General features: G+C 42.0%; 6 protein-coding genes across 8 annotated transcripts in view; 4 read left to right on the top strand and 2 right to left on the bottom strand.

Annotated features, from left to right (window-relative positions):
* LOC108100032 (protein abrupt) overlaps nt 1–2,615 on the top strand; it is a 53,626-nt gene extending 51,011 nt beyond the window's left edge. Inside the window, 1 exon segment of the mRNA XM_017203750.2 lies at nt 431–2,615. Within this exon segment, the coding sequence (XP_017059239.1) occupies nt 431–864 (434 nt within the window). The 3' untranslated portion in view covers nt 865–2,615.
* On the bottom strand, nt 2,556–10,636 carry LOC108100031 (kinesin-like protein KIN-7O). Its single transcript, XM_017203748.2, is given in 13 exon segments — nt 2,556–3,007; nt 3,063–3,556; nt 3,617–3,734; nt 3,793–4,041; nt 4,099–4,245; nt 4,304–4,597; nt 4,656–8,289; nt 8,508–8,672; nt 8,773–8,906; nt 8,909–9,691; nt 9,749–10,095; nt 10,152–10,274; nt 10,335–10,636. Coding segments are annotated over 13 exon segments (6,783 nt in total). The 5' UTR covers nt 10,483–10,636; the 3' UTR covers nt 2,556–2,860.
* A 252-nt stretch (nt 10,637–10,888) lies between these two features.
* Nucleotides 10,889–12,046, top strand: LOC108100104 (zinc finger protein 182-like). The gene is made up of 2 exons (XM_017203850.2): nt 10,889–11,015; nt 11,082–12,046. Exon 2 carries the CDS (start codon nt 11,086–11,088, stop codon nt 12,019–12,021), a length of 936 nt encoding a protein of 311 aa, XP_017059339.1. The 5' UTR covers nt 10,889–11,015; nt 11,082–11,085; the 3' UTR covers nt 12,022–12,046.
* Nucleotides 12,043–14,366, bottom strand: LOC108100105 (ras-related protein Rab-30). 2 transcript variants are annotated; one of them, XM_017203852.2, is made up of 2 exons: nt 14,028–14,366; nt 12,043–13,889 (listed from the first exon to the last, which is right to left on the bottom strand). In XM_017203852.2, the coding sequence occupies exon 2, from the start codon at nt 13,815–13,817 to the stop codon at nt 13,137–13,139; it is 681 nt and encodes a 226-aa protein (XP_017059341.1). In that variant the 5' UTR covers nt 13,818–13,889; nt 14,028–14,366; the 3' UTR covers nt 12,043–13,136. The 2 variants fall into 2 exon arrangements, with proteins under 2 accessions (XP_017059341.1, XP_017059340.1); XM_017203851.2 differs by having other exon boundaries at nt 14,039–14,365.
* A 362-nt stretch (nt 14,367–14,728) lies between these two features.
* LOC108100073 (RNA-binding protein 39) lies at nt 14,729–20,131 on the top strand. Of its 2 annotated transcripts, XM_017203809.2 has the most exons (6): nt 14,729–14,857; nt 14,922–15,045; nt 17,399–17,559; nt 17,811–18,209; nt 18,401–18,941; nt 19,005–20,131. In XM_017203809.2, the coding sequence occupies exons 2-6, from the start codon at nt 14,992–14,994 to the stop codon at nt 19,641–19,643; spliced, it is 1,794 nt and encodes a 597-aa protein (XP_017059298.2). In that variant the 5' UTR covers nt 14,729–14,857; nt 14,922–14,991; the 3' UTR covers nt 19,644–20,131. The 2 variants fall into 2 exon arrangements, with proteins under 2 accessions (XP_017059298.2, XP_017059297.2); XM_017203808.2 differs by having other exon boundaries at nt 14,738–15,045.
* Nucleotides 20,132–20,261: 130 nt separating this feature from the next.
* LOC108100106 (dedicator of cytokinesis protein 7) lies at nt 20,262–27,596 on the top strand. The gene is given in 13 exon segments (XM_017203854.2): nt 20,262–20,402; nt 20,486–20,567; nt 20,623–20,792; nt 20,844–23,323; nt 23,374–23,963; nt 24,022–25,218; nt 25,277–26,008; nt 26,066–26,197; nt 26,261–26,441; nt 26,502–26,680; nt 26,742–26,820; nt 26,823–27,111; nt 27,277–27,596. Coding segments are annotated over 13 exon segments (6,195 nt in total). The 5' UTR covers nt 20,262–20,361; the 3' UTR covers nt 27,320–27,596.
* Nucleotides 27,597–27,709: the final 113 nt, after the last annotated feature.

Genomic DNA, 27,709 nt, shown 5'->3' with positions numbered 1-27,709 from the left:
AATTTAAATCCTTACAGAATTTTTATATTTTAAATTTTATTATTTGATGTGCTTGTGTTTTATCAATTTGAAGGGGTTGTATTTTTAATTAAATTTTTTTTTTCTTATTTACCTACCAGTAAAAATCCAACTTGGGAACAAATGAGTTTTAATATTTGAAAATATTTGTCAAAAAAATGTAAATCAGCCTATAGTTCAATACTTTCTTTTCTAAATATATAATTTGAGGAGAAGCTTAAATTAGTAGTTTACTATTTGTCTGGGTATATATATTCTTGATATTTTGATTAAGGTAAAAGTAGTTCACTTCCTTTACTTCATTTAATTGATTGTTGGTCAAGCCTAACCTAGTTATCTTTCTAATTACCTTACCATTTTTAAATATTTTTGTCCCGTAATTAATTCCTTATTTGCATTATTTTTATTTCAGGAATGGGAATGTCGCAGGAGCAGGCAGCTGCGGCCGCACTGCGCGCCAAGATGGCCCAGCTGAACGCGATGGGCCACAACCTAGACAGCCTGCCGCCGGGACTGATTCCCGGCCAGTTCGACCTGAGCAAGCTGGCCGGCGGGAACCCCGCCTTCGGACAGAGCGGACCCGGCTTGACCATCGAGCCGATAATGCGGCACGATCAGGCGGCGGGAAGCCTGTCGCCGAGTGCCCACCGACCACTGGCCCTCAACTCCGGTGGCAGGATGATGGGCCACGAGGAGATGGCCGACCACGAGGGCGACTTGAGGCGCGAGGGATCGGAGCCCATGGATCTGGGACTGGACAACAACCAGTCGGGCAGCAACCACGAGGTGGCCAACTCCGATGCCGAGGAGAACTACTCGGAGGACGAGGGAGTGCACAACACATAGGATCAGCCGGGGATGATTCCACCTGCCGGGGAACCATAAACAGGAGCACGAACATAAACACGAACAGTTGTATACCGATTACCCATGGAACATATGTAACGAGTAGCCTTATCCTCATGTATACCAGTTTACGTGTACCACATACGATACGATACAATATAGTGAAGATAGTGAAGCCTAGGTCTAAAATCATATTTGTGAAGCCTAGTAGAATTCAATGTTGTGCTTTTTAAACTACCTAAACTATATGGATATATATCCCTATATACACACATATATATATATATATATATATACATATATTTATATACACAAGTACCTGCTGTGTATACAAGTCGATGAAAATGAGAAAGGAAGGAGAACCCATCCCGCATGAAACGATTTAATGAAATGTAATGGTAGTCTAGAGTCATAAGTTAGATTTCACATTGAAAGAGAAGCCTGTAAATACAAAAGAAGAATCTAAAATCGTAAATATTCATGTTAGACCAGCCGTAGCAGCAGAACCCCAAACGATCCGTCGCATTTAACTCTTACTTACTATGTATATGTTATAGTATTGTACCAGAAGCCAGCAGATAATTCAGATGTGCCATGGATGCCACAGCCTTCCAGTTCCAAGTCTAGCCAGTCCATCGCGATTCACAGTGCTTACCATATCTCAGGAATCCGAGCAGCAACTCAACCGAACTACCTCAGCCAGCGAAAGAGTTGAAAACCCCTTTAAAAACTGAACAACTTACAACTGATAAAATGACAAAACTGAAAACTGAAAACTGAACCTGAAACGAACCTCAGACTTCCATGAGTTGTGACTGGTCCTGTACTCCATCATCTCCAGGAATCTTGCCAATTTTCAACAGCAGGAACTCTGCTCGTAGTTTAAGAATCCCCAGAAAAACCGAAAAAAATGGGATCAGCATAAAAGAAATTGATTATTTATACAACTTACGTACGGTATACAGTGCACACTCGGTATACGTATTTATACACTTAAAGATACATACATATAGTACATATGAATGCCTGTACTTATTTGTCAGAGAGAATTGAATACCTCAGCATACTCAGCATTCGGCCCCCTTAATGATATCCAGTGCGAATCATCTACTTATACATAAATTAGGCTAGTTAGTTTATGTGGCAGCACTGCAAGCAAGACATAGTTAGTTGTAACTACGCGTTTCCTGTATGTATTTAGTTCGAATATGCCTCAGTTATCCTAGGTTTATATGGTTAGCTTCAATCGGAGATGAGCACAGACTCTACAAGAGTCGCTACCACTTGCCTTATGACCAACATATGTGTTACTTTAGTAATTTTCTACCTCAATTAATTTAAATGTAATTTATGTTGTAAGTTCTTGACCGCGCAACTTAACTAATTTCTTATTAGCTACCTTTAATACGGGGGCTTACTTATTATATAGATTACACTCACGAGCAGCAGCAAAAGATTGGATTGGAAGAGTATCTTTAGTTTTTATTTGAGCAGCTTAGTTTGTACCTTTGGTTTTAGACACTTTTCCCTCCTCTCACTCTCGCCCAGAATTTTGGCGCAGGGGGAGTGCAATAGATTGCATTTTTCCTAGGCTTGAAATGCATTTAAGGCTAATGCAATTCGGTTAAGACGTTAGTTTAAAATATATTAGTTAAAAGTCGTTACATAAGCAATATAAGTAGACATCCATGTGCTTAGAAAGTTATATAAATATTTATTGACATTACAATAAAGCCGCGTTATGAAGACAATCTGTGTTTTTCTCTATTTGCGGTGATCGATTCCAAATCGGTTTTATATTATATTTATTTTAATATTTAAAGTTATTTAAAAAATATACAGAGGACGTGCGTAAGTACAACATATTGGAAGCGGATTACCGACTGATATTAAGAACTGTGCGTTTCATTAATGTGTTTGTCTTAAAGCCGATTCCAAAGAGCGAAACATAAAACCGAAATATGTACACTTAAAAAGAGAATGTTAATCTAGTGACTTATTTAGCTGCTGTAACTGGTTCGTATTTGGCGAGTCTTTCTCGCAAAACATCCATCTCATCTTTCCGCATCATTAGAACACGTTTTGCCGACTCGTACTTATTTTTGACAGCGGCCAGTTCTTTCTTCTGGATTTCACATTGAGCCTGAAATCATAATGGTTAACTAGATATTCTTTTAAATAATTAAGTAATTAACAACCTTGAGGGCACTGTTTTGACCAGCCGTCAATGAGGTGATGTTCGAGGTGTCGTCGTTTTCGTTTTGCTTCAGCTTATCTTCCAGTTCTCTTATGAGATTGTAGCGGGAGCGCAACAAGCGAAGAGCATCCTGGTACTTTCCGTTGGTTTTCTCCAGGATTTCCTCCAAAGTGGATTCTGTCTGAGTTTCCGACGTGACCAAGGCGGGTTTAATACTCTTTGTAGCTTGTTCTACTTGACCGGAAACTGATTTTGCATTAGTGAGATCATGGATCTTGGCATTGAGATCCTGAAGCTTTGTTTTAAGCCGTTTCTGTTCGAAGCGCGCTTTCTCTTGCTCCTCCTGAATTCGCTTCTTCAGTTGCGCATTCTCATCCTTTAGAGGATGGTGCTTTAGCTCCATATTCAACGCCGTCACTTGGCTTTCACGGATGAAGAGTTCACGCTGGCATTCCTGAAGCTTGTTGTTTAGCTCTGTGCACTGGCAATTGTTGTCTAAAATGACATTCATGGTTATGCTAATCGTTTTAGTCATACTAATTAAAATAGACTTACCCACGGGATCAGTCATGGTGCCAAATTCGCGGACATCGTTCCAGTACGACTTTCTGCGCTCATCGTGAACGCTGATTCGTCGATTCCTTCGTATTTCGGTGTCAGAACTTATTGATTTCTGTAAAGAAAATAACAAGGTTAAAGGAATAATCATACCCTTCTTAAATTTAATTTACCCTTGGTCCATGATTGTGATCCAGACTTTTTCGCGGATTCCCTGGAAGTGGCGAGCCATTGGAGGCACTTGACTCAAAGGATCCATTGCCTTTTAACCCTTGCAAAGTTGTCAATTCCGACTCAAGCTTGGCCACAATGTCGCTGATCTCGCACAATTTTTCCTCCAGGTTTCGCTTATCTTCTAATAAACTTGAAATAGTACCATCCATGCGATCCTTTTCTGTTCGAAAACCGGCTTCCTTGGATTTCTGAAGAGAAGATTTGATACAAAATCAATCAATTTAATCGTTTGTTGTGTAGTTTACCAGTGTTAATCGTAGCTGCTCGCTATCCTTTGAAAGTTCCTCAAATTTAGTCAACTTTTCCTCCAGACTGCGCTTCTCTTCCTTTAATTTAGAAATCGTGTTGTCCAGTCGCATCTTCTCTGTTTGGAAAGTCGCCTCTTTAGATTGCTATTAAAAAAGTTTTATAAAAAAACCTGGTATATAACTTTGTTATTGAAAATATTACCAGATCGGATCGAAGCTTATTGCATTCACTTGTGAGTTCATCGACCTTTTGACCCATTTCCCGATTTTTATTATTAGCAGCTTCCAATGTTTTCTCATTCTTGGTCAAAGTTTCTCGCAGAGATGCCATTGCTGCCTCATTGGATGCCAACTGAGCCATGACTCGAGAATTGGATTCTTCTTTCTCCTTCAAATTGGCTAGCTTTTCTTCCAGCTGCTTTTTGTTTTTTTGCAGATCGGAAATAGTCATGTTTAGCGTTTCCTTTTCTCTCTTGAAATCATTGCATTTGGTTTCCTAAAAAGTTTTCTTGTTAGAATCATGTGGTAAGAAAAGATATGGGAATTAAACTTACCAGATCGGAACGCAGATTTCCGCACTCCATGGTGAGTTTTGCAACTGTGTTGCGGCTAGAATCCAATTCATGATTCAGCTCCTTGGTAATTTTATCGACTTCGCCCACCCTGGATTGAATCTGCTCCTCGAGGTGACTTTTTGATTTCTCCAGCTTGGCGAGATTTTCTTTTAGTGAGGCACACAGCTGTTGCTCCTCTTCCAAATTTTGTTTTAGATTCTTAGAATTTTTCAGCTTAGCAACAAGCTCGTCATTTGCAATCGCAAGTTTACCATTTACTTCTTGAACGGACCGCAGCTTCAACCGCAACTCCTCACATGAGCCCTTGAGTTCAACCACATCGCGGTCGAACTTATCCCCCTGGACGTTCAACTTCTCCTCGACTTCTTTGAGTTGATTTACAAGTATCAATTGCTCTGTGCTTGCCGAAGTCTTTGCATCCAATGCGTTCGTCAGTTCCATGCGAAGCTGTTCGATTTCTATGCTTTGACTGGAGATCGCATTCCGGGATGACAGCAGCTCCGAATTCAGTTCGTTCACCTTCTGCTCCAAATTAGCAGACAATTCCTTTGCCTCCGAAAGAGAACGCTTCAGCCGATCTTCCTGGGAAGTCAGATCTTTAAGAGCGACGGATTTGAGTTCAGCTTCGTGCAGTGCTGCTGTGAGATCATTTATTTTGTCGGTCAAAGTCTGGTTCTTTTCCTTTAATTCAAGTTTGTCCACAGCCATTAGTTTCTTTTGAACATCAATTTGCGTTTCAAGTTCCTCCAATTTGTTCAGCGTGCTCAAGTGCTGGGCATTGGCATCCTGAATCTCGGACTGCAGGGACATCTTTTCCTGTTTAAGTTGTTCCAATTCCAGAACGTGCTGCTTACAATCTTTCTGCAACTTATGGATCTTCTCGTTCGCCGAGGCCATCAGCGAATCCAGTCGCTCATTGTTTGCTTGTTTCTCCAAGTTTTTCAGCAGTTGCAGCTGCTCCTCCAGTTGAGTTTTCTCCATTTGCAACTTATTCAAAGCCAAGTCCTGCTCAGCTTTTGTTTCCTCCAACACAGTAATTCTGTCTGCCATCGCACTCTTCTGACCTTTCATCTCCTCCAAAGAGTTTTTGACCTCCTCAAGCTCCTCTTTATCCTTTTCAAGAGCGACTTTCAATTCGCTAATTTCTGTTGTGCAAGCCTCAATCTTTGATTTTTGAGTTTCAGCCTCAGCCTGTTTTTCGCTCAAGGTTTCCCTGAGATTTTCCAATTCAGAATGATGCTTGTTAATCAAACTGTTTCTTTCCTCCTCGAGCTGAGTTATTCGTTCTTGGTGAGTGGCTTTAAGTGCTTCCAACTCCGCCTGGTCACGATCCCTAAGACTGGAGAGCTTCTCACTGGAATGCAAAAGCTCTTCCTTTAATGTAGCCAATTGGTTTTCATAGCGTTCTTTGGTTTCCTTCAATTCCAAAGTGTAAGCACGGAATTTTGCTCGGTTTTCGCCCTCGCTCACCTCAATCTTTGTCAGGAAATCCAGTTGTAGGGCATTAATCTCATCATCTTTTGCCATCTTCATGTCACTCAGTTCTTCTTTGGCTTCTTTCAATGATTCTTTGAGTGCCTCGTACTCGGATAAAAGGATCGGTTCTTCCTTCTCCTGTGACTCCGCTTTGATGCTTTGTTCGACAAGCTGCGCATTTTTCTCCTGGAGCGAGTCGATGAGGCGAAGGTCTTCGGATAGCTTCTGCGCCTGGCGATCCAGGAGATCCTGCTTCTGCTGGGTATCCGCTTCCAACTCGGCGAGTTTCACCTCCATCGACAAACAACGCTCACTCATTTCCTCAAATTCGCTCTGCAACTTGGCAATGTTGCCGTCCTTCAATTGCAGTTGGCTAACCTGGCTTTCTATTTCCGCCTTCAGATTGCAAACCTTGGTGGTTAGTTCTTCAATGGAAGCCTTAAGCGCAACCACCTCCTTCGAATCCTTCTTGGTAGGATATTCAGGAAAGGCAGAAAGAGTTTCGTCGGCCGCGGGAATTTGAAGCAGATTCTCGCTCATCGAGGTTTCCCTCACCGAGTTCTCCCTGATAACTTTGTCCTGAAGTTCTTCGTACACCATTGTTATCTCCGCGTTTTGTTTCTCCAGGGATTCGATCTGCCGCTGATAATCTTCCACCTTGTTCACAATGACGCTCTTCTCCAGAAGGGCAGACTCTAAGCTGGTCATCTGTTCGCGCATCTCGTTGATGGTTGCCTCGGTGGCCTCCATCAGGGCACTCTTCTCTTCGATCTCCTGCTCTAGCTGAGAAATGATACCAAGGAGTCGTGCTTCCTCGCCCACAGCCACCTGCTCCTGATTGAGTTGCATGATCTGGAACCTGTGCCGCTTGAGGAATCCCTTCAGGCAGACGGAATCGGATGTTTCCTGCTCGCGCATGTCACGTTCTATGTACTCCGCAGAATGTAGGCAAAGTTTGAGGCCTGGCGCATCCTGACCTTGTTGCATTTGATGGGCTCTGAAGAGGCGACTGCCACCGGAATGGTGGTGCAGCTCGATCTGTTCAATGGACTCCGAAAGCCTGACAAACTGCTGCAGAAGCTCGCAGTCGGGATTCGGTTCACTGCACTCGGTGCCCATTCCGGAACTCCTCATCGACTCCAAGTCGCAGATATTGGGGCGCTGCTTGAGTTCCTCTCGCAATGCGTCGTTCTCCTGAACGGATTCCATCAAGTCATTGGAGAGGCAATCGTATTCCTTTTGGAGCTCCTTAAAATTGGAGTCCAATTCGGAGATTTGGGCTTTTAACTCTTGATTTTTGGCTTTGAAATCTTCAGCAAGAGTTTCCGAATTCTTTGATTCTTCAAGCTTAGTCTGGGTTTCCTTCACTCGCTCTTCAAGGGATTTAATCTCCGCCTGGAATTTGGTGTTATCAGCTTGCAGCCGTTCGCATTCCTCGCTTGAAGTGAGTTTTAGATTTTTGTATTCCTCCTGCAACTTTTGATTCTTTTCCAGAACAACATCGTGTTCTGTTTGAAGGTTTCCAATGGTTAGCTGTTGATCCTGGCACTTCTGCTCCAGAGTAGAATATCTATCCTGCAGCAGGCCAAAGTCATTCTGTGCCGTGGAAAGCTGGTTAGAGAGGCGTTCACACTCATCCACCGCTGTTTTGGACACCTCGTAGTTGGACTGAATGCTTTCCATCTGGGCTCGAGTGGCGACAAGCTCCTCCCTCAACTGATCACATTCGCAGGCATCGTTTTTGCTTTCCAAATCTGCAAGTTTCTCCTCCAGTTCCTCACACTTATCGCAGGTTTGGCCTTCACTTGATTGTATTTTTGGACACATGGATCTCATGAGATCTTCCTTGGTGTTACCCAACACATCCCGCGACAAATCGTCTAGGGACTTTTGCAGTTTCTCTATGGCCGAATCCTTTTCAGCAAGAGCTGACAGCAAGTCATTCACCCGCAATTTCGACGATTTCTTGTGGGCTTCGAACTCAAACTCCAGGCTCACAGCATCGCGGTTTTCCACTTCCAGTTTGGTGATTGTTTGCTTCAAAGCACTCAGCTGCACCTCTTGTTCTTCGATCTTTAAATTGGCTGCCTGGTTGACTGCCTTCAAGTTGGTAACCTCCTCCTCCAGTGAATCACAACTACAATAGGATTATACGGAAAAATTGTATTAAATAAATTCATGGTATAAATTCAGAATAAAGTTAGATCAATATTGCTAGTTAAGATCCAGGCGGAGAATAAAGATTATAGACTTTTCGAGTAGTAACAAAATTTCTTCACGATACAAACAAATCGGACGACAATATGTGAAAGCAAAAGATTCCTTTCTTGTCCGAAAAAAGCCCCTTGCACTCACCGCTCCTTTTCGGCTAAAGAATCTTGCTCTAACTGATCCCGCTGGGCAGTGAGCTCAACCAGCTTTTCTTTCAAACCCTGCACCTCTTCGCACTCCACCTCGAAGTGCTTCTCTAAGCTGGTGAACATTTGCAGGTCGTGGACCTCCTTCTTGATCTTCTCCAAGCTAAGCAAGCGGATGGTTCCATGGATGAATGATTGTTATGTGTGATGTGTGCAATGAAGTATGGTTATGGTTAGTGTTGATTATGCCAAGGACTACTTACGTTGCGGGACCCATTTGACTAGCGATAGGCGTCAATGACAAGTCCGGAAGTTGTCTGCTGGTCAACATGGCTTTCTGGACATCTAATCGAGGGGATCCAAAGTCAATGCAATCCGCAGGAAGGAATTCTTCATTGTTATTCCACTGCCTGTAGTACCAATATCCAGGGATCTGAGGATGTTAATTGTCTTTGGAATGTTGTCCCATCGTTTTCCGACATTAGAGTTGGGAAAGAACACTGGTTTTGGTAAATGAGAGGCCTTTGAAAACGGAACCAAACGGTCATCCGTGATTTTAGTACTGTCAGATGTTTCCAATTCAGGGCCAGAAGCAGCGGGACACCAAGTACGACGACGCTTTTGCTTGCTATTGTCGCTCAGCGAAGTGCTCGAGATGATCTTGTGCATGTCCCGCTTGATGCGTCGCTCCAGATCCTGCACCTTCAACTGGCTCTCGTTCTTGCGCTCCTCCTCGGCCAGCTTGTCCTTCAGCATCTTGATCTCACGCTCCAGCCGCTTCATCATTGTGGCATCGGAGACCATCTCGTTGACCTGCGGCTTGATCCGAATCTTCTTGGCACGCGTGGCGAAGCTTAGAGTAGATTGTGACTCCTCCATTATCGAGGGTTTGATTGTGCAGATAATTGACGTTAAAGCATTGCCGCCCAGCGAAGCCTGCAGGATGCGCGTGAGCTTTGAGTCGCGGAAGCTGATGAACTTGTTGTCCACGTTCTCGGAAAGGCTCTTTATCACATTGCTGAGAAAGAGCAAGCTCTTGTTAATGTGTCCGCCTTCCTTGAGTCGTGCTCCTCGGGCGCCCGTCTGATCCGCCCGCTCAGAACCAGCCAGATCTACTAGGTTCAGCACACTCTGTATTACAGCATCGTCGTCGCTGGGGTCAGACTTTCGGGATTCAATAATCTAAAGGAAAAATATGATAATAATAAATGGTTTTTAATATCTATCTAAAACACTTACTATGCGGAAAATGGCGTGCGATCGACTGGATCGCTCGTTCATATTTGTTTCGCCCACGGTGCGCTCCTTGTTGCCCATGCAGAGGAGTCTCAGTAAGTCATCCTCGCTAGTAATAATGCACTCCTCGCAGTTAACGTTCACAATTCCATTGCCCGCCTCGTGGATCTTGAGATCCTGGTTCTTCTTGTTCAGCAGATCGTAGATCTTCTCGTTGTATATCTCAATGTAGCCCACGCGCAGCAGGAAATCGCGTTCCGTCTCACTGGAGATCTGCTGAAAGATCTCCTTGGCGGCCAGCACCATCACGCCGGGATTTTGGCCGTCACCCATCATGGTGTAGGTTTTCCCTTTTGAGTTGCAGGGTTTAGAGTATATTGGGTATATATATAGCTTATATACTTACCCGATGAGGTCTGTCCGTAGGCAAAAATAGTGCCATTGAAGCCCTGCATGCAGGCGTGCACAATGTGTTTGGCCATCCGGTCGAAAACCTCCTGGTTGTTGGCTCCTTCATCGAACACATAATCTGCGGAGCAAAGGATGCGGATAACGCTCTGAGGGATTTATATTTCGGTTGATTACCCACCAAAGACGCAGGGCTCTGCGTGACTGTCCACTAATTGAATTGAACGACCCTCTTTCACCTGCCACAAGGATGTTAGTCCTGGCTCGCAGGGACGCACCTTGATGCACACTTGAATCGAGCTGGCGTTCTTCGCCGACATCTTCAACATTCACAGTTTACGATACGAACAGCGCAGTTTAAAAACAAAAATAGACTTTACTGCTTCACAGGGGACGAATTGTAATCGACATTTTATTTCTCACTGTTAAATTCGAACAAATACCGCTTCGCGTGATTAGAGACGCAAACGCTTCGATTGTCGCTTGTTGATGCGAACCAGTTCAATGCCTTCTTCGATAGTCGCTTTTCCTGGGAACTAGTTCGATAAGCACGAATCTTTTAAAACCATTAGGTTTGAACTAGTAATTGGCGGGTTATTGGTGTTTTCTGAGAGTTACCCAAAATACCAAAGTTGTAATAATATTTTTGGTATATTTCTGCCAAAGCATTCAGCTTTTGTCCGAGTAACCGGCAGACATGATCAGCTGGTAATAATTTCCAAATTTTATTAACAGAAAGGCAATTAAATTTGACCGCGTCATTTTTAATTTATTTTTCGGATGTGATCTAAAACTGCAAAACTGGAAACTGGCTTACCATTGAACCTGTGGATTTTAGATTTCCTATAAACCGAACAAAACCGTAAGAAAAAAGTTTAAATGCGGGCATTACCAATATGTAATAATAAACAATTTTACATAATTTTAGGGAAATGGAGAAAACTTGTCGAGCTTGCTTAAAGTTGTCGGTAGCCTCTTTGAATATTTTTAAGAGCACAACAGAATCTGGAACCCCAATCGCTGAAATTATTTCAAAATGCACAGGATTTCAAGTTTGTAAGGGAGATCAGTTTCCTGAAGAAGTTTGTATGGATTGTCTACTGGATGCTAAAAACGCGTTTGAAATCAAGCTAATTTATGAGAAGAGCCACAAGTTATACAGCCAACAAAAAAAGGATTACTTAAGAAAAAAATATAACTTGAATTGTAAAGTAAGGATTAAGCGACTGAGAAATTCGCTAGTAAAGAAGAAAACTAATGATAATGCGGATAAAGATTCTGTGCCCGGTGATATCGATGCCTGTGAGAATCACAGCGACAACAATGACAATGTTTCAGAAGGACCTCTGTACAAGTGCTCATATTGTTCGAAGAGTTTCAAACAAAAAAGATATCTTAGACGACACCTGCGAATACACACAGGTGAAAAACCATTCCAGTGTTCCCACTGCCCCAAGGCTTTTCGACGTTCCCCACACCTTCAGTGTCATCTGCGAACCCACACAGGAGAACGACCGTATAAGTGTCCAAATTGCTTGTCGGCTTTTTCACAGGAACAAAATCTCAAAAAACATTTGCGCATACACACAGGAGAACGAGAGTACAAGTGTTCCCACTGTCCAAACTCATTTATAACAAAACATCAAGCGGAAATCCACTTGCTAAGCCACTCCACGGAAATCAAATTCAAGTGTACCCACTGCCCAAAGGCCTTTAAACATCCAATTTCTCGTAACAATCACGAACGAACGCACTTAAAAAACCCACCACATCATTGTTCTGCTTGTTCAAAGACTTTTGTCTCGGACAACAGTCTCTCATATCATTTACAAACGAAAGCACACAAAATAAATATGACAAAAAAATAATAAATATAAAAGCAAAACCACTTCTATGTAATTACAATAGTAGTTTATTTTTATTTCGTTTTTTTTTCATTTCGCTTTCTGGTCTATTCCATAGTTTCTATGTTTAATTTTTGGAATGTCATAAAATCACCTTAAACACTAATACGAGTACCATTTAAAAATTGCATTACAAATGATTGCACATTAATTTAAAATAATTCCAGATAAATACGTATAAATTGTATATGTATACGAAAATTCAATGAATTAAATATACAATACTTTTTAGGAAACAATACAAATTATAAATAATTGTGTGCATAGCATTTTTGTTAAATTCTTCGAAGCATTGGCTGTGTGATGCTCACTTGGTAGACGACCCGCAATCGGATCAATACGTTAATATAATACTAATCAAGAAAATCAGGCGCTTAAAGACGACATCTCCAATGGAGTTATTTTAACACAAATTTTTAGCATCCTTAGTCATTGACAGCTATTTTTGGAGTAGATCATAATCGTGATACTCGGGGAATTTTAAAAATGAGTCGGTAAACCTAAAGGAAGTGGATGTTGTACAATTAACTTTAAATACTATTGTTATTAAGATACTTTTTTCTGAAAATTATCAGATACGACAATTTGAAATGAGAGAGCTTGCAGCATAAATTTAACAAAATTAAAAACAAATTATCAAAGAACAATGCCATATCACGATTACACGTTCGTTATAAATTAGCTTCTCAGATTTATTTTTCGCCTACACGAGTATATCAAAATCAAGATACTTGGTGATATAAATGTTTAGTCAGAATAAAGTACTATTAACCTTTCATAATAAAATATTTTTCTGTATAAAAACTGAAAAAAAAAGTCGTTAGACTGATTATAACAAAAGAAGAACGGATTCTTTCGATTTGTCCTTCTTGGTGAAGGATAGCTGCTCAATTAGTTTCGTTTGCATATTAAAAAATACATATAAATCGTGATAAGCGTTTTTAAAAAAGAAAAGTATTGTAACAAATAATAATCGTTAGAATAGGGGAGCTTGAGGGTAATAAAAGATCAATGGAATATCACGATTAGTCCTTAACTAGTTATGGATTAGCTGCTCAGTTTCCAGTTCCGTTTGCAGCTCAGCCCGCTTGACTAGAGTTTGAGCCACCGCCGCCTCCGCTAGCGAGTCCGCCGCAGCAATTGCTCTGCGCAGCCTTGGCACTGAAACTACCTAGTCCGATGGAGCCGCCCTCAGACTGTCGTTGGGCGGCCGCCGCCGCAGCCGAGGCACTTCCGTCCTTGCTCCTCGCCTGACCAATCAGTTCGGCGGCTATTTCGTAGAACAGCCGCTCCACGTTCTCCGCCTCCTTGGCAGATGTCTCCAGGAAGTACATGTCATGCTGTTTGGCGAATTCCTCGCCTATCTGTGTGGGTATCTCGCGGTCATCCCGATCCGTCTTGTTCCCCACCAGAATCTTGAGCACCTTGGAGTTGGCGTACTCCTGGATTTCGCGCAACCAATCCGGCAGACAGTCGAAGGTGGGCTGGCAGCTAATGTCGTAGACCAGGATCAAGGCATGAGCGGACCGATAGTAGCTCTGCGTAATGGAACGGAACCGCTCCTGGCCTGCGGTGTCCCAGATTTGCAGCTTGATTTTCTCGCCTTCTACTTCCACCGTTTTTATCATGAAGTCCACGCCGATGGTGGCTCCTTGGCCAGGTGGGAAAAGTCCTTGAGTGAAACGGCGAACCAAGCAGGTTTTTCCCACGCCCGCATTTCCGACCAGGACGATTTTGAAAAGGAACTTGTAATCCTCCATTTTGGGGCTGTGGCCAAAATGAGTTTGTTTTTTTTTTTTTTTGGGTTACCTGGGTGTGATTGTGTGTGTGCTCTGCAAAGGTAAAGGAAAGTTAGTCGGAGTTTAGACACACCTCAGTCAGCGACGCGTAACGATTATATTGTGATGATGGTGAGGTGGTTGGTCGTTGGATCGGCTTACGCCATCCTCGCCGAAGACTACGCCTCTCACCTGTGGCTCACCTGGGGCTCTATTACTGGCTGGGTAGTAATTTAAGTGGCTAAAACGACCTTGTTTTTTTTGGATTATTTGGCTAAAACACTGATGACTCAACAGCAAAAGCAGGTGCTCTTTTCTCGCTTATCGCCTTGATACGGCCCTAAATGCATTCATTGGGCTTTTGGTCAGGTTCCTATAGCTCTCTATATCCGGGAAACTGCAATCAACTGGTTGCATGCTGGCGCATTAATTGCCAGCCTACTTTTCGCGTATGTTTACCAACAGAATTTTGCTGTTTTTCGACTGTGATGGTATTGAATTTGACCAGTGTGACCGAAGCGTACTGGCAAGAAATCATTGCCTATCATTTGAAGTTTATGTTCGTCGATTGTGTTTTGTAATGGACAAAAAAACTTATTTTTTAATAACCTTGCATCACATGGTGCAGAGCCAATATCTTAATAAAAAAAACTTTGTGCCTTCTATGAATTTTTTTTAAATATTTTATTTATCTCCAGTAATTATTTATATTAAATGTTAACAATGGTAATTCCTTTAGAACTAGTTAGTTTAATTATAGATCAATGAATTTCCACGAAATTAAGAATTTTTATCGATAATTACAAACCTAAGGAATGTTTCCGCGTAAAAAATTAGTCAACTGTTATTTAATATATTTTTTCTGTAGAATACCGATCTATCGATGTTACATCGCTGGTTCTATCGATAATTTTCGAGACAACCCTGAAGCCGAAAACAAGCAGCCACGCTAGAGAAGAAAATCTAGTGGAAAATTCTGAAAAATTGTACTTTGATAAACGCAAAAGCCAAAAAAGAAGTTCGTAAGTGGTACTGCGAATTGCGCTGTGCGTCCCCACCACATTTTGATTTCTCCAAACGTGCCAGACGCCGAACAGACGACTTTTTTCACGGAGCACCCCGCACATCAGCGGAAAGAACCAGGGAATTTTCAAACATGGCCGAGGACTTTGATGTGGAGGCGATGCTTGAGGCGCCGTATCAGAAAAACGTAAGTTCCGAATGCCGGAAATCATTTGATTATCGTTTAATTTAAGACCCACTCTGGTTATTTGTGCCAAAACCGAATGCGAATATTTTGCTGCTATATAAAGAAAGAAAAACAGTTACTTCATATATGTACGTTTGTATACTTCTTTTCCTCACATAGGCACCCACAGGCGCTTGTGTACGTACGTGCATTTTGTGTTTGTATGTAAGTCGTCGTATCGGGCACACACACAAACACACACACACATGTGCACTCGATGCATACTAAGTGGTCTTAAATCGATTTTTAACCTAATTTTGTTGTTAAATAAAAAATCGGCAGACTGCGTGCTGATTTTCGTTTTTTTTTTTTCATATGTTTTTCATACTTGACTGCGTGCATAGAGAAAATTATTTCGCCCACGAGAAAATCTGCCTGTGTGTGGGTTTTTGTTGTTTATTTTCATACGCGGCATTTGAAATAGTCGTGTCCTGATTGCACTGGGTTTTGGGGTACAATGGCGTACAAAATATTTTGTAAAGGGCAAACAAAACGCGTAACAAGTGTTTGGAAACCAAATATTTATTTCAAAGAAAGCATGTTCTAAAAAAATATCATTTACAGGTTAATATTACTTACATTCAGGTTTTGAGAACATTTTAAGTTGCCTAAATCTATTTAGTTGACTTGGACTTTGCTTTTTTAACCGACTGACCTAGTTTGTCTTTCGTGTTTAATATATATTTTTGTTTCCTTATCTTATCTGATAATACCAACTGCATTTAAACCTAAAAATGAAAATTTTATCCCAGTGTAAATCTATTATATGATCGTAATTGGTTTAACCTTAGCTGTAATCATAACAAAAATCTATAAATATACTTAAAAGATGGGATTATATAAACGTGAAAATGAAATTGACAGTTGGCGAACTAGTATAAATGTTTGTACAGTTTATCAAATGCACTTGGGTTCATATAAAATTCAACCCCAAAAGTACGGAATTATTTAAAGTCCCTCTCGTTCCAAATCAACCGAAACCGTGTTGAATGCTCTGATTTCCTTCTATCTGCGTCTCACAAAGAACAACCAAAACTACCCACACACAATCACCATTAAAAAATTAAAAAATCAAACCAAAATGCTAGAATAATTCTTAAGGGTGAAATGTCTTTGCAGAGAATCGAATAAGCTCAATATTGTTGCTAGAGATTGTTTTGGTCATTCTAAACACAAAAAGCTGGAGACCATTTGGTAAGTTTTGAATGTGCCAGAAGCTGCGAAAAAAACCAATTACAAAATTACAAAACGATTAAAAAAAAAAAACCAAAACATATCTAGGCATTTTGTATTCAATATGATTTGTTTATGTTTGAGTTTTTTTGAACACAATCCAATTGAAATTCGTTACTTACTGCTCTATGTAAACCATGAAACTGAACGTGCACTAAATTTCAGATATACTCCTCCTAACTTGTCTGGGGCAGCAGGCAGCACTACTACTACTCTCACTCACAGTCAGACAAGAAAGAAAGTATCGCTCAAATTACAAATTACAGATTTACCATATAACAGAAATCGATATCGAAAAATGTGCAATAATGACCAACACAAAAGCCAAAAAAGCTAAACCTATTTGAAAAATACAAAACGTAATAAGCAATTCTTAAACTTTAGCACTACAATCTTACTTATATAATGTCTATGTCCTATATATATATAGACGACGACTTTTTGAGAACCAATCAACCAGTCCACTCCACTAGCCAGCGCTAAACATTCCCCCAAAACTGAACTGATTGAGATTGAGAATGAGAATGAGCATGAGAAATTTGCCCATGTGGAGACAACATTTCTCGCCGTCGTGAACCATCTGTGTGTGTGCCATATATACAATATATTTATATATAATATATTTACCAAAACTACGTATAAGATCTCTATATATCTATATCCTTATTACTACCTTGCTAAAAATTGGCAATGATCCCCAAATGATCATTGTTGACTTAAGCATTTCTACTTTATATACTTGCAGATTCCAAAAATTTAACTAATTTACTTTGATTTGCTTTCTCTTATTCAAAAAAAAAATATTTACGAAACTGAAAAATAATATATCATAACAAACTCAAATGATATAATCGAAAATCAACCAACATCAACAACGACAACAACGTAACGAACGATCAACACCCGTTATGTGTTCCCACCCACCAACAAAAACTGAAACCAATCGACAACAAACAAAAAAAAAAAATAATCCTCTTATCTGTATCTACATTATTGCTTGCGCCCAACCCACCCCTCCTCCCTGTCCACTCCAACTCCCGAACCCATCCACAAAAACAAACAAAACAACCTATCTGTGCAGAATGTCAGTGCGGGCAGCGGTGGACGTGGTGGACGCAGGCGCAGCGGCAGCAGTCCCGGCGGAAACGGAGGTCACGACGACGACTATTCGGAGAATGGTCCGCGGAACGGCAGCGACATCCGCACGGGGAGCTCACACAAAAAGCAAAGCAAGCGGTCCCGGTAAGTGCCATTGATATCTTAAGTTGCATTTAGGGTAACGGAGACAACGAGCTTTCTAAACTACATACTTCTAAACAAAGATAACAAATTTCTTGAAAAACTATTTATTTATTTGTTTAAAGCTTTCTTGAAAATCAGTCACACAATCATTATGGAAAATTATATTTTTAAAGAGAAAAGCTCGTTGTTTTTGTATCGAATCATTGAGAATACAAACCAATTCTAACGCCATACCTTTCCCACTATCGCAGGAGTAGAAGCGGCTCACGTGACGGCAAATCCCGGCGAGATCGCGGCAGTGAACGCAGCAGCCACCGGGACAAGGATAAAGAGCGCGAGCGACATCGCGATGGAAACGATAGGGATCGTCACCGCAGAGAAGGTGAACGCGATCGGGAGCGAGATCGAGAACGTGAACGCGACAGGATTCGACGCAGTCGATCGCGGGATGAGCGTGGCGACGATCGTCGCATACGCTATGGCGATCGCGACAGGGACCGCCGCTCGAGAGATCGTCGCGGTGGCAGCAAGTCCTTGCAGCCGGATCGATCCAGGGATAAACGTCGACGCAGTCGCTCTCGTGATCAGCGCAAACGGTTGAGTCCGATTCGTGAACGCAAGCGCAGCCATTCCCGCTCAAAGGATCGAAAGTAAGTAGAACTCTAACATGTGAACAAATATGCTTTTTCCTGGATAAGATATAAAATCAACAATCCTTTTTTAAAATTATAAAGCTGTTACAAGTTGTTGAATCAACTAAGCCTGCATAGGAAAAGTAGCATTTGTTTATTTTCTACATGGCTGTTGCAAATGTTTAACATGTTTATTTTTCCAATTGCAGCAGCCGCCGTCGAGGCACCCATTCGCCACGTCGTCGCTCGCCGGCAAACGGAACTGGCGACCGAACCCCGCCCACCGAACTCAGTCCCGAGGAACGTGACGCCCGCACCGTCTTCTGCATCCAGCTGTCGCAACGAGTGCGATCCCGTGATCTCGAGGAGTTCTTCTCCAGCGTGGGCAAGGTGCGCGACGTGCGCCTGATCACGTGCAACAAGACAAAGCGCTTCAAGGGCATCGCCTACATCGAGTTTGAGGATCCGGAGTCGGTGGCACTGGCTCTGGGATTGTCAGGCCAGCGGCTGCTTGGCGTTCCCATCATGGTGCAGCACACGCAAGCGGAGAAGAACCGTCTCCAGAATGCGGCACCCGCATTCCAACCGAAAAGTCACACAGGTCCCATGCGCCTCTACGTGGGATCGCTGCACTTTAACATCACCGAAGACATGCTGAGGGGCATTTTCGAGCCCTTTGGCAAGATTGATGCGATCCAATTGATAATGGATTCGGAAACAGGTCGATCCAAGGGATACGGATTTATCACGGTGAGTTTCTGGTTTCTTTAACTATTAGCAACATTATTAAATCTGCTTTATTTTATGTTGCAGTACCACAATGCTGACGATGCCAAAAAGGCTTTGGAACAACTGAACGGCTTTGAGCTGGCCGGTCGCCTGATGAAGGTGGGCAATGTGACGGAGCGTCTGGACATGAATACCACCTCACTGGACACGGACGAGATGGATCGAACCGGGATCGATCTGGGTGCCACGGGGCGCCTGCAGCTGATGTTTAAGTTGGCTGAGGGAGCCGGATTGGCGGTGCCACAGGCGGCGGCGAATGCCCTGCTGGCCACAGCTCCACAACCAGCGCCGGTGCAGCAACAGGAGGCGGCTCCGTCGATAGCCACGCAGTGCTTCATACTGTCCAATATGTTTGATCCACGCACCGAGACAAATCCCACCTGGGACGTGGAGATCCGGGACGATGTGCTGGAGGAGTGCGCCAAGCACGGCGGAGTGCTGCACATCCACGTGGACACCGTTTCGCCAACGGGCACCGTTTACGTCAAGTGTCCGGGAACAACGACTGCGGTCCTGGCGGTGAACGCGCTCCACGGACGCTGGTTTGCCGGACGCGTGATTACCGCAGCATATGTGCCCGTTATCAACTACCACACCATGTTTCCGGATTCCATCAACGCCGTCAATCTGGTGCAGTCCACGCGCAAGAACACCGACGATTGAACAGGATAACATGAGTGGACAAAGATATTGTTATTATTCTTCGTTACAAAAAACTAATTTTTGGTCAAAACTTTTTCAATTTTTTTTAAAGACTTTCGACGCAAGCTGAAAAAAACTAGGGGCACATATTAAATTACAATTAAATACATTTATAAATATATATGAATCGAAAAATTACTTTAACACTTCTCGCCTTCAACTATCTATGACCGTGAACTAATTATATTATAGGCCGCCTGAAATGCTGCATGATCGAATTACTGATGGAAAATTACTTAGTTTTAGTGCTTGATTTGTAATTTGCTAGTTTGACCGCCAAAAATGTAAGGACACTGACCGATCCATCGATAGTTCGCTAGCCCAGAACTTGATTTTAAAGAACATTAATTATTACAAAATCACACATTCGTTAAGACAGCCTAGTTTTACAATACATATACATATTTTGTAGAAAAAAAACTAATCAAAAATAAAATACGAAATCGAAATGTTTGAGTTTCAAGCGGCGATATCATTTGGCGGGTCCTCAGTGGTTCTTAGTGCAGCCCTGATCCTTGATGGGTGTTGGGAACCAGTTTACGTTCATGAACTACCGGTTCATTTCAGTGAGCTCGCGATTAATCGATAGCTACGGGTGTCGACGCCGCTGGAAATAAACAAAAATTTCTTAAGTTCATAACAAAAGAATAGACCAACCTAAGCATACGGAGTTGGTAAAATGTCGAATGCGCAGCGCTCGTTTGTGCAAAAAGTTTCTAAGTAAGTTGACTGTCAACGGTAATTCTATTCTTAAACAAAGAAACGCCCTGTAATTGTGTCTATACCCATTTGTTCTACCCCAGGCAGTCGGCAGCGGATGTCAGAAAAAATGTTTCTAATTGCCATTTATCAAAGACAATCGACCCATCATTGTGCGCTTCCACGGTAAAACTTCAATACAATTCCAGTATAACCTTTATTAATGATTTTTTTATTAAAGGCTTCGCCGACGGAACCGCTTGACTATGAAGAATTTCTTTCCCAACATATGAATATTATCAACCGGGACCCCTTGAAACATATATTGGATTTCCCCCAAGGAGATTTAACTGTTAAAGTCATTCCTCGGAAGATCCGAACAGTTGATCATATTGTTCCGACAGAAAATTTGTATGTATGAAGACTACTTTATACTTTTGCTAACGAGAATGAATTTTTCAGAGCTGATTTGTCACAGCACGTCCAAGAATGTGTAAACTGCTATACAAGGCCATGGAAGGTAGTCGAATATGCACAGCGGCACCTGTCCAGCTCGTGCTATGTCCGCGAGCGTATCGATCGTGGAACCATAAGCCCTTCCGCGTACCAACAAGAGTTTGAGATTGATAAGGATTTCTCAACGTTTGAGGAAACATTCGCTTATAAAAGTGAGAGCTGCACTCCAAGCTCTAGACAATCCATAGCAAGCTTGGCTTCAGATAGTTCTTGTACGGATACTTTGACACCACGTGGGTCTTGGGCTAGCTTTGATCTTCGACGTTCTGTTAATGATCCACTGATACCAAACTTGCTGGACAATGTTCCGCCCGAGAACATTGATCAAACCAACGAAGCACGCCGGCAACAGGATCGCCAAGTGGCCATTTTCTCACTATATCCGGAATCGGAAGCGGAGGAAAGCGTTGAGCGCCGACTGCTCGCGGAAATCCCTGTGGAACACATGGGTCATCGCATCCAGGTCAAATGCCTGCAGCTGCGGCTTGAGCTTGAGGTGGAACCAATTTTCGCCTCGATGGCCATTTATGACGCCAAAGAACGACAAAAAATTTCGGAAAACTTCTACTTCGACATGAACTCGGATAATCTTAAACGAATGTTGTCAAGCCACGTCCAATGCGCCGACATCAGTACCCAGAGTCACTCGGCCATATTTGAAATTTCGTATCCCAGCAATGATTTGTTTCTGGTGATTCGCCTGGAGAAGGTCCTTCAGGGTGACATTAACAATTCTGTGGAACCATATTTAAAGGAAGACAAAGATAAATATCGGGACAAGGTTAAATCCAACGCTGCGGACTATTGTGAGCGATTGGGCAAATATCGAATGCCGTTTGCATGGACAGGCATCTACTTAACCAACGTTTTCAATGGCGATAATTTTGAAAGCAAAGACGGTGGCGGGGCAGACCGCGACTCTGCTGGAAGCGGAACAGGTGGTGGATTGGGCACCGCTCCGAGCTCCAATAGCTTGGACCGGAAGTCCTCAACCAGCAGCTTTGATCAACTAAGACGCAAGGCTAATGACATGAGTGGAACCCTCACCCGGCGCGGTTCTCTTGAACGAAAGGAGAAGCGGCGATCTTGGTCACCAGATGATTTTGCTAATGTTGTTGAAAACTTTCGACCCATCACCATTACAGTGCCGAGTTTCTTCAAACAAGAGGCAGATAAAATGAAAGACGAAGATTTGTATAAAATTCTACCAGAGTTGAAGAGACCTAGCTCAGTTATGAAGAAGTATAAATGCATACCAGGCTCTATTAAACTGGAAATATTACCTTGCATTGATGAAGTTAAGAACGCACTTACACCGGAACTGGCCGTTATAAACCCTCAACCAGCTGAAAACATTCGTCCAGTCAAGGAAATCCTGGAGTTTCCACAATCGGCCATTTACAATCCCCATTATACCTACCGGAATCTGCTTTTTGTGTCACCAAAGGAGTTAAATTTCTCTTCGCGTGCTGGCTCTGCCCGAAACATTGCAGTTCGCATACAACTTATGGCAGGTGAAACCCCAAAGGATGCGGTTAATGCCATTTATGGCAAATCATCTTGCCCGAAGTTTTCAACGGAGGCATTTACGGCAGTCAATTACCACAACAAGTGCCCGTCATTCTATGATGAGATCAAAATAGCCTTGCCTGCATCAATAAAGCAGAATCACCACCTGTTTTTCACCATTTACCATGTGTCCTGTCAAAAGAAGCCCCAGGACATACAGCCCTCTGTAGAGACGCCCATCGGCTACACATGGCTGCCATTGCTGGATGATGGTAAACTTAAGGTTGGCGAATTTAATCTGCCTGTTATGCTGGAATCGCCACCAGAAAACTACTCATTTATACCACCAAATGTCCATCTCCCTGGAATCAAATGGCTAGACAATCATAGAGCCGTATTTTCTATCAATGTGGAAGCAGTGACTGCAGTTCACACCTTGGACTCGTATCTGGATCGATTCTTTTTAATATGCGAATACTTGGATTCGCGCAACATCCCTTCCCATATCGGCGAAAGCAATATAGAGGCGGAGTTGAAGAAATGCTTGCTAGATATCGAGCACACTAATCGTGAACCTTTAGTGAGGCACCTGCCATTGGTTCTGGATAAGCTCATCGAATTGTTGGTAATGACACACAAAATTGGTGGACAGGCTATGTCTCTGGGCTCCACAGTTTTCGAAGTTCTTTGCTTAGTATCGTCACTTTTGTCAATACTGAACGACGACCAATACGATCAATACGGACGCCAAAGTTTGCTTTCAACTTATGTGCAATTTCAATGTAAAATTCCGCACCCATTTCAAACCAATCAGCGACTTACGAGCAGTCGCAGCACAACGGACGAATTGCAATTAACCGAAACGTACAGATTGTATGATAATGTTTTGACTAGTGGTCGGAGTTTAGATCGCAAAGGTACAAATAATATTCGTAATATCGCATAAACTAATGGTTTTACTTTTTAGATCTATCGATGGACATAAGTCACTCGATTGCTGGACGGGATGTCCAAGTGCGCCTGCTACACGAAGAGTTGGCTTTACATTGGGTCGTTGCTAGTGGAAAAGCCGCCGATTTAGCCATGTCGAATTCATGGTTTCTATTTGAGCTCATTGTTAAGTCTATGATTGAACACTTGCACAGTTCGAATACTTTAAATGGACCCCGCAAAAATCGGTTTCCGCATCAATTCAACGATGATCTTTCCACACTTGTGCACTTGGTTACCACAAAGGTAGTCGGCTATCATAGTAACGAGCCCAAACTAGCACAGTCCCTGAACGCAAGCTTAAGCTTCTTTATATTTGACATACTTAGCGTCATGGACCGGGGATTCGTTTTCGGTCTGATCAAAACGTATACCAAGGTTCTGATTTCTAAAAATGCTTCAATACCTGATCTAATGAACTATAAAATAGACTTCCTGAGAATTGTGTGTAGTCATGAGCACTTTGTAGCTCTCAATTTGCCATTTGGAACTTCGTACACGATGGTCTCGGCGGCTCCTTGTAGCCCAACGCCGAGCACAACGTCGAGCAACAGCCAAACTTCATGCGTAAGCCTAGACTTAAAGAACTGAAATACTTTTTTACTTACTTACTCACTTTTTACAGGGATCCCTCGAGCGAGCGCTTCACGCTGACCTCAGTCAGGAGTTTCTGCAGCAACATTTTCTGGTCGGACTTGTTCTCAGTGATTTGTCTGCAGTAATGGAGGTGCCCAATCCCCAGCTACACGGAAAGGCGATTCGCTGCATCCGCAACCTGATGACGTCTCACGACTTGGACACTCGGTATAGCGATACAGAAGCCCGTGCACGGGTAGCTGCCTTGTACATACCATTGCTATCCATTGTTATGGACAGCCTTTCTCAACTGCATCAGCACGGACTTGATCAGGATCGTTTACAGCAGATCGGTCAGCTAGAAGATTATCAAGGCCCACATCAAACTATAACAACAACAACTATAAATCCGGAAGTCGCATACGCAATTTCTGGAAGTCGTCCTTACTCCTACTTCAACGAACAAGTTAAAAACAAATCGCCACTGAGTTCGGAGAATACCCGCCATTTGCTGGTGTGTTTCCTTTGGGTGCTAAAGAATTTAGAAAGGAATGTTTTATACCGCTGGCTTTTGGACCTGAGTCCACACAGAGTGCACCAAATGCTTCAAGTTGTTAATGTCTGCCTGAAAACGTTTGAGTATACAGGACAAAAACACGTTCCCACTCTCAAGCGAACCAATACACAAAGTTTTAGGAAAACTGGCTCCACTGATGTTAAGGAAAAATTGGAGGAATGCATTAGGGGCACGAATTCAGCGCGTTACGATTTAATAAATCGTAGAAAGGATCGAAACTCTACGGAGAAATTCCGCTGGCGAAAAGACCAAATGCCATATCGTTCACCCTATGTAGATGGTGTTGGCAAAAGTGAGCACGAACTGGAAATAAGTCATTTTATTGAAGGCTCTTTGGCGACTGAAGTTTCCCTTGTACTACTCGACACTCTTGAAATAATTGTTCATGTTGCAACCAACCATTACCATAACCTTCTTGGAACTGTGCTCAAGGTGCTACTCCATGCACTGTCACGCAATCAGTCCACTTTGGCGCTGCAAAACTTGTTTGCCTCCCAACGCGCTCTGATTTTCAAATTTCCGAATTTATTATTCGACGACGAAACAGACATTTGCGCAGACTTGTGTCTAATTTTATTGAAGCATTGTGGATCTCTTTTGCCAGGGATCCGATCACAGGCAGCTGCATCATTATATTTATTAATGAGGCAAAACTTTGAAATCGGCAATGTAAGTTTCACTTTTGGGGAAATTATAACATTTCTAATTGCTGATTTTTTACTTTTAGAACTTTGCTCGTGTGAAGATGCAAGTGACGATGTCTTTAAGTTCCCTAGTTGGCACAAGTTCGGTTTTTAGTGAACAATCGCTGCGTCGTGCTCTGAAAACAGTTCTAGTCTACGCTGAGTCCGACTCCGATCTACAGGATACATCTTTTCCAGAACAAGTGCAAGATTTGCTTTTTAATCTCCATATGATATTGTCGGATACAGTTAAGATGAAGGAGTATCAAGAAGACCCAGAAATGCTGCTTGATCTGATGAATCGTATTGCAAAGGGATACCAAAACAATCCTGATCTACGACTGACTTGGCTGGAAAACATGGCTAAGAAACACCGCGAGCGCGCTAATCACACGGAAGCAGCAATGTGCTATGTACATGCCGCTGCTTTGGTTTCGGAATATCTTAGCATGTTGGAGTCCCAAACACATTTGCCTGTTGGAGCAGTGTCTTTTCAACGCATTTCTCCCAACACACTCATGGAGTCCGCCGTTTCGGACGATGTGCTCAGTCCTGGCGAAGATGGAATCTGCTTGGGAAACCATTTTACTGAAACTGGATTGAAGGCTTTGCTAGAAGAAGCTTCGAATTCGTTTCAAGTTGCTGGCATGTATGAGGCAATGAACGAGGTGTACAAGATTTTGATTCCCATTTGCGAAGCCAATAGAGACTTCCAAAAACTAAGCAAAGTGCATGGCAAGTTGCAGGAAGCATTTAATCGAATAGCGCAGCTACAGGTAAAGAAATATTTATAAATATTCTAGCTAAAACTGTATCTTTAGATTTATAAACAGGGAAAACGAGTTTTTGGCACATACTTCCGGGTAGGATTTTATGGAGGAAAGTTTGGAGACTTAGACCAACAGGAGTTCATCTATAAAGAGCCGACTTTGACAAAACTGCCGGAAATATTCAGTCGTCTTCAAGTATGTAATAAACGTTTTTTGGTTGATCAATCTTAATTTATACTTTACTTAAACGCCGTGTAGAACTTTTATACTGAACGCTTTGGACCGGACTCTGTGCATATCATCAAGGACTCCAATACAGTCGATATCAACAGTTTAGATCCCGATAAAGCTTACATTCAAATTACTTATGTAGAGCCCTATTTCGAAACCTATGAAATGCGTCATCGTGAAACATACTTTGAACGGAATTTCAACATAAGTAAGAACTAGAATTAAGATTTTATATTGCTCAATCTGATTTTTGTTCCTTATTGTTTAGAACGATTCATCTATGCAACGCCTTTTACGAAAAATGGTAAGGCTCATGGCGAACTACATGAGCAATGTAAAAGGAAAACGATTTTGACCACGGCTAACCACTTTCCCTATGTAAAAACAAGGATTATGGTCATAAGCCGTCAGCAAATAGTTCTTGAACCCATTGAGGTTGCAATTGAAGTAAGTTTAAGTTTAAGTTTATATAATCTCAAAGTTTTTATAATCTTAAAATTCTCTTTAGGATATTCAAAAGAAAACATTGGAGTTGGCGGCTGCTACAAATCAGGAGCCCGCTGACCCAAAAATATTGCAAATGGTGTTACAGGATGTATTGGAACTACCGTTAACCAAGGGCCTATGGAAATGGCCAGCGTGTTTCTCTCGAATTTATCTGACGGAACAACAGTCCCAACGAAGCACCAAAACAAATTACGGCTTTGCTTTAGGGAGTTTTCAAAACGCTGTGCGGACGCTTTGAAGAAAAATCGGAATTTAATACTTTCAGATCAAAAAGATTATCAACGAGAATTGGAGCGCAACAACGATCGTTTCATAGAGCGATTGACGCCTTTTATTACTCTTACTGCAGTTCAAAATAATGGCGTTGTTAGGTAAGGCTATATTCCATCATCGATTTTGATTTCCCTTTTGTTTTAATATATGGTTCTGGTTATCAATTCAATACGAGTTGGTATGGACGTGATCTATTTATTCGAAACTAACAACTTTGTATAATACTTTTTGTTTTCTTTTTTAAACATTTTATTTTATTTCAGGGGGAATGCATACAACAACAAAAGTACTCCTCTGAAATGGTAATTTCTTGCACGTCATAATGCAGCAGTAAAGTTTTAAAAATCTTTTGATATTTCATGTCTAGCGTATCGGATTATTTTAAGTAAGTGGTTTAAAAAATATGAAAAATTTCTAATTTAGATCCTGACTAATCGATCTCTATATTTGCTTAAATGTTAGATGAGACCTACACCAAATATTATACCTACTAAAAATTCATAAAAATGTATTATTCCCTTTTGTACTTTTATAATATTTTATATTAAATTAAATAAACCTCATGGTTACTTGCTCACAAGTAATTTCGTAGAAGAAAATAAATGGGTTTTATTTAAAAAGTGAAGTGGGTGATATTGTTTACCTATAAGTACTGTGCAGGGAATAAAAAAGCATAACTTTTAACACTTTCTATAT

Source organism: Drosophila ficusphila, unplaced genomic scaffold, assembly GCF_018152265.1.
Source record: "Drosophila ficusphila isolate 14025-0441.05 unplaced genomic scaffold, ASM1815226v1 contig_855, whole genome shotgun sequence".
Lineage (NCBI taxonomy): Eukaryota > Metazoa > Arthropoda > Insecta > Diptera > Drosophilidae > Drosophila > Drosophila ficusphila.
Note: the sequence above shows the minus strand (reverse complement) of the source record. Positions and strands in the feature narration are given on the sequence as shown.

Bases quoted from the DNA above. Each gene is read 5' to 3' on its own strand.
- LOC108100104 (XM_017203850.2), top strand. From the start codon at position 11,086: ATGGAGAAAACTTGTCGAGCTTGCTTAAAGTTGTCGGTAGCCTCTTTG.
- LOC108100105 (XM_017203852.2), bottom strand. From the start codon at position 13,817: ATGGAGGATTACAAGTTCCTTTTCAAAATCGTCCTGGTCGGAAATGCG.
- LOC108100073 (XM_017203809.2), top strand. From the start codon at position 14,992: ATGGCCGAGGACTTTGATGTGGAGGCGATGCTTGAGGCGCCGTATCAG. The intron at 18,210-18,400 runs GTAAGTAGAACT...TTCCAATTGCAG, and splicing joins TCCCGCTCAAAGGATCGAAA to CAGCCGCCGTCGAGGCACCC. The intron at 18,942-19,004 runs GTGAGTTTCTGG...TTTATGTTGCAG, and splicing joins AGGGATACGGATTTATCACG to TACCACAATGCTGACGATGC.